This window comes from Nestor notabilis, unplaced genomic scaffold (assembly GCF_000696875.1).
Source record: "Nestor notabilis isolate BGI_N333 unplaced genomic scaffold, ASM69687v1 scaffold12019, whole genome shotgun sequence".
In the NCBI taxonomy this organism is placed as follows: Eukaryota; Metazoa; Chordata; class Aves; order Psittaciformes; family Psittacidae; genus Nestor; species Nestor notabilis.
This window is the reverse complement of record NW_009943278.1, coordinates 4662-14977: the sequence shown is the minus strand read 5'-3', so window position 1 is coordinate 14977 and position 10316 is coordinate 4662. Positions and strand designations below refer to the sequence as shown.

At 52.4% G+C, this 10316-nt stretch overlaps 1 protein-coding gene across 1 annotated transcript; it reads right to left on the bottom strand.

Moving 5' to 3' along the window:
* Positions 1–6: 6 nt before the first annotated feature.
* Positions 7–7850, bottom strand: IGF2 (insulin-like growth factor 2; the record flags this gene model as incomplete). Its single annotated transcript, XM_010021845.1, has 3 exons — positions 7697–7850; positions 564–730; positions 7–116 (listed from the first exon to the last, which is right to left on the bottom strand). Coding segments are annotated over exons 1-3 (431 nt in total), but the record flags the coding sequence as incomplete, so codon positions are not given.
* Positions 7851–10316: the final 2466 nt, after the last annotated feature.

The window sequence follows — 10316 nt, the reverse complement described above, 5'->3', positions numbered from 1 at the left end:
CGGTACTGGCGAGCCCGCAGGATGCCGGGCACCTCCCGCTGCAGCCGCTGGGAGCTCTTCTTCTGCCATACGTCGTACTTCGAGTACTTGGCATGTGAGGGCTTCTGGAAGCTCTCCTGCAAGTGGATGAGATAGCAATGTTAGCCTCTCCACAAGCCCTCCAAATGGGCTTCCCCTCTTTGAACTCCATTCATCCCATGGAAACATTGTCCCATCCCTGGGAACATTCAAGGTCAGGCTGGACAGGGCTTTGAGCAACTTGAGCAACATGAGCTGAACATGTCCCTGCTCATTGCAGGGGGTTTGGACCAGACAACACTAAAAGGTCCTTTCCGACCCAAACTATTCCATGATTTGTCTCATCTCTGGTCCTCCACCTCATTTAAAGCTGACTTTCTACAGGGTATTTGGCATGAGTTGCCAACGGTGACCATCTCTGAAAGGCTCTGCAGAAGCAGCAGACTTTGCAGCCAGCGTTTGTCCTCTCCCACCCATGGCCTTCCCATCTTTTCTCTTGCTACCTGTTTTGGAGAAGTGCTGCCATCCTGGCACAGCCCTCCTACCTTGCTGAGTGCTGGCAGGCCCACCAGGGAGGTGGCGGAGAGGTCACGCTCGGACTTGACAGACTTGGCGCAGTAGGTTTCCAGCAGAGCCAGGTCGCAGCTCCGAAAGCAGCACTCCTCCACGATCCCGCGGTTGATCCTCCGGTTATTTCGTCCCACCGGTCTACCTGCAACAGCAGAGACCCCAGTGTTAGCTGTCAACCTGGACTGGACCCTCTTCCCACCTCAACAGCAGCCATCCCTTTGTGGGCATCCCTCCACCAGCCACCAGAGGCTGGTGGGTCCACACTTCAAAACCAGCAGCACTTCTCCCAAACCAGTTGACATGCGCCTGCAAACCAGCCGAGTTTCACATTAAGACTGTCCCAGACAAATGCTATCAATGCCAACAGGGCTCCCCATGTGCGAGCAGCACTAATTAAAGACACTTTCTACGGTGGTGATTTATTCCCCTCCTATACTTCCAGTGCAGGCAGCCTTTTTGGGTGCAGCTAAAGCAAGGAAGCTCAAGCCCAGCCCAGCCACCAGCACTGCACCAATTACTGCGACCGTCTCCGATGTTGATCCTGGCAAGCGAGTTTTATTAGAAAGAAGCAGCACGGCGCTGCAGCTGCCAACCTCCCTCCGCCGAGCTGACGCTCAGGCAGGTGAAGCGAACCAAGGCAGCTAAATTTTACCAGATGGGACAGCTCTGAGACAGCTGCAGAAAGAATACAGGCTCCCATACCTGCCAAGAATAGCTATTAAACTTAATCTTTTAATAAGGGTTCCTCTCCTGTTTCTGCCTGCAGAAGGATGAAAAAGCCCGTGTCCAGTGCAGCAACAACCAAGTACATCTCATAATCGCCACTTAATAATGGCCAAAGCACGCCAGAGGAAAGGGTTACATCAGTTTTGCTGGTCTTCCTTCCCCTCTCGAAATAAAAGACATGGGCAAATTTGAATTTCTAATGCAAAACAAATTTGCTTGGGAATTGCGATTTCCAAAACACAAACTGGCCCAAAACAAAGGGATTTTCTCTGCACTTTTGTGCATGGTATGTTATGTGCTTATGCTGTTGTGGAGTTTGCAGTTAGGGCTACATACACTGCCATGAGCACCTTTTCCCTGCACAAGGTGCTCCAAGGGAGGGGAGCAGAGCTGACACCAGTGGGGCTTCCAAACTGGATCCTGTACCACATTCCATCCAGGAGAATTTGGGCATGGGAATAACTGAGAGAGCAGTGGAAATGCAATGTCTAATGCTGCTTACCATGCCATACTGAGCCCTCACCTCCCAGCCAGCCTGCAGGAACACACAAAACGGTCCACATTGGCTGCGTGCACAACCTGTGATCCCCTCCTGCACCCTGGATGAAGCAGGCACTCAAGTATTTGACCTCGGTGAATATTTCAGGGCCCTGGCTTGCAAGGTGCTGACCAATTTTCCTTGGGGGAATTTCCATCCGGGTGCCCATCCAAAGTGCCTCAGGACAAAGTACAAAGCACAGGAGTTTTCTGCATGTGCAGTGCAACCCTACATGTGAAAAGCAGCCCCATATGTGCAATACGAAAATGTCTGTGCAATGCAGACCTGCATGTTCAACGCAGTCCTGCGTGCAGAATGCATCCCATGTGTGCAATGCTGACATGCAAAACCCGCAACCATACTTCACCATGGACTCTGCAACAACAAAGCCCCTGGCAGCAGGACACCCACTCTCTGTTACAGTCAGCAGGGAGCCCTCTGCTCCATGCTCACGCATTGCCACTGCACTCATAGGTTGTTAGAGCAAGTGCAGCATCAGGGCACAGGGCAATGGGGCAGCTGACTCATATATGCAGCGCACCTTCGGCAGTCATGTCAAATGCTGTTTTCCACATTTATCTCCCCTGAGCCACCACCTTCCTTTTCTTTTTCTTATCCTCTGGAAAAAAATTCAGACACAATCTTTAGCCAGCCCTGCGGAAAGGTGAAAAGAACAGTTCTCTCTTGGTAAAGGCTCAGAAAAGGGAGCGCTGTGAGGAGTTTAACTTTCTCTCTGTAAATGCTTGTGGCCAACAAGCACACTGAATTAGGCCCTCCCTTTAAAGGCAGGGCAGGTGTGTTGGGTGCCCACAGCCATATGAATGATGCCAGCAAAGGCAATCCAGGTTGCAATGCCCAAGGAAGATGGGGGAGAGGAATCGGCTTAGGAGCAGGTGCATGTATTCTTCTATATGCATGCAATACCCAGCAAGGTGTATGGGAGACATGCACTGCTGCTGCATCCCGCAACACGTATAGCCCCCACTCATCACCTACTGACCCCACTGCCCAAACCTGTGTGTGTGGCAGGTTGCTGAAGCATTAGGTTGCTCCAGAAAGGCATCCTGAGCATGGGCAGAAGGAGAGGTTGGAAGGAAAAGAGAAAAAATTGAAGTCACCCCCTCTTGCTAGCACATCCCCAGAGGGCTGCATTCACACTCCCGCTGAACAGAAGGTTGCACAAGTGACAACACGCACAGTTTGGGGAGAAGTTGAGGTTTTGAAAGGTTACATGTCTCCTCTCAAAATCAGAAGTTGCCCGCTTGGAGCTACATGTTTGTTTGGAAAGAAGAGGGTGGGGAAAAAAAAAACCAAACAAGCAAAGTGGGACCATTTTCACCACTTTGCCAACACGGGCACTTTGTGGCATGGAAGCATGTGGGGAGATCATAGCAGCACATTTGCAAACACCAAAGTATGGCACCACCAGGCTGAACTCCCGGCAAGGACCACCGTGGTGGCATGGCCCCTTTCTCCCCACTCACTGCCCCTGCCAGGTCTGTGGGCACACGTGTGGCCACCAGCCCCATGCGCTGCCCCTTCTCTTGCATAAAGCCACTGCATGCCGTTCCCCTTGCTGGTGCTGCTGCCAGCTCTGCTGCGATGGTCCAATAGGGCACATTTTCCATTACATAATTGTTCGTACGGATCTCGCCAAATGCCAATACAATCCTCTGTGGGAGAGTTACTTTAGGAAAAAAAAACCAGGCAAACAAAACAAACAGGGATTTGGTCCCTGAAAGTACCTGGAGACAACAACCCTAGGAAGAGATGCCAGGACATTGGTGGTTAACAGCAGTATCGCTGCTGACCTGGATTGGGAAAAATGTTTGTTCCGTAACACAATTTACGCATGGACTAAAGGTTGAATTTCCTGGCTTTTGCCCATGGGTGGCATCTTGCTTTACTGCCACTGCCAAACCCAGGGAAGGATTTGCTCCTCCGTCCCTTGCCTGCATGGGAGAGCTGTGCGGGCAGCGGGCTGCATCGCCACATGAGCCACTTCCCATTGCAGCAATGACCGCCTCCTCCTGAGGAAGCGCGCTTCCTCTCGGCCTTCAATGAATGGCTATGCTTTCTTTTCTCCAAGTTGTGCTTCACCACAACCTCCCACAGCTCTGCTGAGGGGCTGAGCCCTGCGATGCAAAGCCCAGTGATGCAAAGTCCAATGGTGCAAAGCTCTCTGGCTGCCCAGGGTTATTCCCATCTGGCAGTAGGCTATTCTGACAGAGAGGGCTGGGCATCCCAGTGGGAGCACAAACCCAAACCCATTCCTGGGAGAACCCAGAGGCCGCATACCTGCAGCACAGCTATTCCTACACACCGGAGGGGGACAGGAGATTCCCTTCCCTGGCATTGCCACCCTGCTGCTCCAGGTTCCCCACTCTCACCAGGGCCAGACGGATGCCATAGGGAAGGGTGCGCGGTGCCAGTGCCACTCTGGCCGGGTCCCCTCTCGTCTGGTCAATCAGGCGGCAAGCCGAGTGGAAGGGGACTTTGGGTGTAAACAGTCCCTGTACCCCTGTCACAGGAATGTTGGGAGCAACAAGGGGGCCTTTGTGCAGCACCGGGCCCCGTCCCAGTGCCCCTGGCCTGTCCCTCCCCCATCCCGGCACCGCACTTTCCCCCCTGCTTTTTCCTAGTATTATTTGGAGGAGCGGCGGGTGCGCAAGAATGTGCCCTGTCAGCACAAGCGGCTGCAAAGAGCTAAATTCTTATCAGCTGTTGGAAAGGAGGAAACGGGAGCTGTTGTTTACAGAGAAGTCCGACGCCTCTCCCTCTGCAGCCCCTTCTCCCCTCCCTGCCAGCACTGCATGACAGCAACTTCGCAGCCAGGGCTTCCTCTTGGTTTGCCCTGCTTTCTTCACTCGGAGCTGCACTCAGCATCCCTCTGTGGGCCATGCTGCCATCCCTGGGATGGGTGCTAGTGAGCGGGGACAGGGGGTCCCAAAACAACAGAGCCACAGTGGATGTCACGACCTTGCTGGCACCTGCAGCTCAGCCCTAAGAGCCTTAAAAAGTCACAGAGGGGAGGAATCACAGCTGGGGCAGAGTACAGTGCATGCATGGCTCCAGCTGCAGCTTGCCCAGGCACCCCTGGGATGCAGCACAGGGCTGGAGTGGTGCACACTGCCATGCCCACCCTGCGTCCTGTGGCAGGAAACACTGGTTCTGTCGGCTCCTTCCCCAGCTGGTGTAGCTTTTTTGCAGCCTCAGCTCTCAGAGGCAACTTCAACATCTTCAGTCCCAAGAACCAGCCAGCCATGATGCCTCCAAGGGCAACTGGAGGCTGAGACTCGCTTCCCAAGCCAGCAGACAGATGGGCATCCCTGCTATCAGGGGGTGCACCATCCTCAGTCTAGGCTGCATACTTCCCCGTCACCAGATGTCAGGGGAATGGCACACTGTCAGCATGCTGCATCCCTTTGCATGGGCGCAAACAGTGCTGCATTCCAGAGGCAGCTTCGCTAGCTAAGTGTTCTCTTGTAAGAATGTAGTGCATTGTTTAAGATCTTAAATCACTGCTGCAGCAGAAAACCGATAATGCATTTTTGTACCATTTTTTGGGTTTCTTGCCGAAATTACCAGTTGGATACTTGCAACAAGCCCCATCCAGCAGGGCTCACCTGCACCTGCAGGACAAGGCTGCCCAAGTAATTTATCTCCTGTACAAATGACTATGAGCAGCCTGTGCTAACACAAGGTCACATGTCCCATGCTGAGAAGTACTCATGACAAGACCAGGTCCAGTTTTAACACATAAACCCATGATCACGTAATATAACTAATGCCCTACTGAGCCTACATGGTGACAACAGTGCAGCCATGAGGGTTTAGGAGTGAAGATGAATATGGTCAGGAGAATTAATCACTTTATGAGGCCAGCTGTTGGAGGTAGAGAGAAGAAGTGAAGCAAGATGGGGATGTCCAAACCCTTCATCAGGTAGAGCCATCACCCAAATGTCTTCAGCCCTGCACAGCACAGACTGGTCAGATGCTGAAGGGGTTAAAATGAAACTTGGTTTCATCCCCTAGCACCTGAGCTCTGCAGAAATACTCGGAAAGAAGAAGGGGGGACAAGGAGAGGACAAAAAAAAAAAAAAACCAGGGGCAAGAATTCAGTTGCAAGCATCAGATTGGCCACTTGGAACCAAGCAACTTCTCTGCCTTCAAAAGTGTTTTTATTTTGGCCTGGACAGCTGGGTTACTTGAGGTGAGAAGAGGTCAGTTTGTCCGTAAAACAAAAGCCTCATTACTTTTCATCCCAGAGAAAGGGAGGAGGGAAGAGAAACCATGGGAGGGAGATAGGTGCTCCTCTATATATAGGAGGGAGAGGAAGAGGTGTGACAGCGGGACAGCAGCTTGCCTCCTCGATGCACCAGTAAGGCCAGTCCTGGACCCATCGCCTTGCTTAAGTTCCGGCGCAGGGTTTGTTGGTAGAGGAAAGGTGGAAGGGGGAGATGAGGAAGGGCAGCTGACAGGCAAACCCTTGCCACTTGGCAAGAGGAAGGAAGTGTCCACAGGGTGTCCTCAAAAGTGCTGCCTGCACGCAACACCTGGGGCATGGTGCAACCATCTGCTGCTCAGCTGGAATAGGGCAAGGTGATCACCCCAGTGAGCTGCAAAGCCACTTCCAGCCCAACCACCTGCCCAAAGTTACACAGCTGTTGCTGAATGGAGGATTTTTGCACTTCTCCCTGCCCAGCCTCAGCTAGCAGCATCAGCCAAGACTGGCTGAGCACCGAGGCTGGGACGGGACATCCAGGGTAGTCTCCCGCAGCACCCTGTTCTCTGCACAGACACACTGGAACAAGAGGGAGGCTGGCTCTCAACTCCACAACTCCAAAAACACCCTGTAACGTGAAAATGACTTCTTAATTCCTTTTCCCAAGGCAGAGACAAGACTGCCAAGTGCACAGCATCACGTACAGTTGGTATCACCTTCCGCTTCCCCCTGTTTGGTTTGCATCTTTCACGTTGTCAGTCTTTCTGTGGCTCAGTTCTCATGGGGCAGCAAGACACAGGGTCTTCCCACTCCCAAGATGAGCAGAGGACCAAAACACCAGAACAAGGCATGAAACTCAAGACACCTTTGCCCATAGATTACTGAGCATCCACTGTTACCAATTTTCTCCTCCTCCCTGATTACCGGCTAAGCCATTGCATTGCTAATGACAACAGTCCAAACAACCAAGCATCCTGGTGGAAAACCCACTCCAGCCAACTGTCCTGAAGCCACCTGCACTCTGTGGACAACTGAAACACTGCATTTTTTTTGCATTAGCCGTGCTGCAAGAATGGTAAGACATCCCTCTTCAGCGACAAGTTCACCATTGGGTACCCAGCAGGCCATAAAGTGTGTTTTGGAAGCAGCCTAGAAACTGCTGCCATTCCCAAGCAAAACGTGCCCAGAAAGGGGGAGCACCCAGATCCCTGCCTGCTCTCAGGTGCAGCACATAGGCAGCAAGGTTTAAAAATAAGCCAGAGCCTGAGCTCAGCAGAAAGCTGGCTGCAGACATCCTCATTATTTTAACATCATCGGTGAGCCAACCACCTATGGCTCCCCAGCGATATTTGACTTTTCCAAGCATCAAATGCAGGACCCACTTCCCTCATGGGACTAGAGAGTCCTCAAAATCAGTGCAAGAGGGGTGCGTGTGTCACCCCGAGCACACTGCTTTTCTCACTCATCTCCAGGCCTACCACCATGTAGAAGGCAATCACAAAAAGCCTTCCCAGCTAGTCTGGGAAACTCTTCCTTTCCCTCCCATCCCGGCTCCACTGAAGCAAGGCTTGGGGTGGGAGCAGCATCCTGCCTGCTGCCAACAGCTGACCAGCACTTACTGAAGTAGAAGCCCCTGTCCCCGCAGACAAACTGCAGCGTGTCCACCAGCTCCCCACCGCAGAGGGTCTCCGCTGTGCCATACGCCGCAGCTGAATCCAGCTCATAGGCCAGGAAAGCCAGCAGCAGCAGCAGCATCCTCCTCGCCGCACACATCCTCTGCACCTGGAGACAAAGGCACAGTGTTAACATGGCACGAGACACCCCTCTCTGCCACCTACCCCAGGCAAAGCCCCCCGTCACAGCACGCCTGGGGTTTGATGCCCAGACATGTCAGGATGCTGCAGGGCAGGACCGGCAGCACTGAGCTGGCCACTGGTGCAAGGCTGGCTCCCTGCACTCGCCCCACTGGTCAGCTGCTCCAGTCAGACAAGGTTTGCATTGAAGCAGTTTTTCCATTGTAAAATCCCACTTCAGCCTACCTCTGAAAGGCTTTTATTCCCCCTACTCTTTCAACAGCATGATTTTTTATTTTTTTCCCCCATCTGCATGGGAGATCATTAGAATGATTATTGGGAGTTTGGGGGATTTTTTTATTTCTGATTATAGGTTTTCATGAGCCACATGAACACATGTTCACCCAAACCAGAATCAAATGAAGTTTCAAGCTGTCCTAGAGCTGCTTTTGAGGAAAGCTGGGTTTTGCCAGGGAGCGGCCTTTGCCCTGGGCATGTGAGAGACTCATGCAGCTGAGGCTCAGGCAATAGAGGGGCTGATTGCACAAGCCGTGTTTGCTGATGAGAACTGGGACCAAGAAGACATCCCTCAGAAGCAAAGCAGTCCCACGGGAAACTTGCCTAAGGCATCACCAAGGAGGGCCAAGGGGGTATTAGCTTGTGTGAAGGATTAAAAAAGAAACTCCCTGGATATTTGCTAACTAACCCAAAGATTTCCCCTGACTCAGCTCCAGCACACAGTTTTACCTCCATGTCAGCTTCTGCAGGTGTAAAGCAAGAGTGATATTGCCTCACTGGATGAGGCAAAACCCATGAATGTTTCAAGGCATTACAGTCCTTCATTGATGACCATTACTGTGTATATACAGCCAAATAACAATGGTGGCCAGACAGGTGAACTCAAAATGCTAAATCTCAAGTGGAGCACCCTCTCTCCCTGCTAACACGCAGCCAAGATGCTGGGTTTCACATCCAGCCTTCATCACCATAGCATCTGAGCAACTCGAGAATAATATCAGTTAATGAATATTACCTCACCCCCCCGGGATGCTCAGAGATGGAGCCGAAGCCCAGGATAGATTAAATGACTCGCCCAAGGTCACAGGGGAAGTCTGCAACGCAGCCAGGAAATTAGCCCAGCTCTCCCGGGGCACCGCTACAGTCCTGCCAGCAATAAAGCCACCCTTGCTACCAATTTTTTACTAGCACATAGCTCAAATCATCGCTGATAGAAATGTGCTGTGCTTTACGAGTCACAAACTCTCCTGAACAGTAGGAGGACAGGAATCAGCAGTGAGAAAAGCCAAAACAGAGGTTTTGTCTGGGTGGGCTGAGAGGGGCATCCCGCCTGCACGTGCTTTGATGCCCATCGTATTGCTCAGCCTGAGCTGGCAGAGACCTGCAAGGCTGGCAAAACCCCTCCAGGGCTCTGGACAAGAGAGGCAGCAGCCGTAGAAACAAATCTGGCTCAAAATAGCAAGTGATGGGACCTGGACCAGCTTTTCCAGTAGCACTAGTCCCCAGAGCACACTGTGGGGTCTTTGATCTATATTACGCAGGAGCAGATGGATAGCACTAGGCTGTGCCTGCATCGTACTTCCTAGCTGCACTGTTTTGCCACCAACACCTTTTCACCTTGATGTTTTTATCAAGCGGCCAACAGGTGTATATTGGGCCTCCCCAGCATTTCCACAGCATCACCTTCACTGCTTGAGTCACGCACGCGCCTGGTGCAGCAGAATCGTCAGCCAGATCTCCAACTGACAAAAGACCAATGATGCTTTTCTTTTCCCCTCTTTTCTTACATGCAGCTCCTGATTGCTGGTGTCCCCAGGGTGCAGGAAGCACTGGCAGCTCATTGCTGGGGTGGCAGATGTGTGCCAGCCAGTGCCGCTCTTGAAGCTGCTGACATGGGACTTCAGGACACCCAAATAATCTCTCATACCCAGTTAAACTCATGCTGGCTGCAAGCACTGTGGCTAACAAGCAGGTTGCCTGCCGGCCTCCCCCAAGCCAGACACGGCCCCCCAGAAGGGACTTGCTTGGTGGCACAGGTGACAAAGGCATTTTTTCCTCCACATTCAGTCTAAAGAAAGGGGTGAGACGCTCTGAAGCAAGGGGAGAGCAAGTTTTTGTCGGCGGGGCGATATCTGATGCTGGGGAGACCCGATACCTTTTCTGGAAAAAATCTTATGCTCCTTGGAAAATACCCGCTCCTGCATAACCCGCACCACAAGCACAAGGTGGCCCCTGGCAGCCTTCCCTGCCTCCACTGAGAGCTTTTTCAGGGTGACCATGCACCCTGTAACTCTGGTCAGGAAGCCCCCCTGAAGCCATGAGGACAGGTATGGCCCCAACACTGTCATCCAGAGCCAGGCCAATGTGGAGGTGTGTGATGCAGTGATGTCCCCCTTCGCCCATGCGTCAACTTCCAGCCCTTTCCACC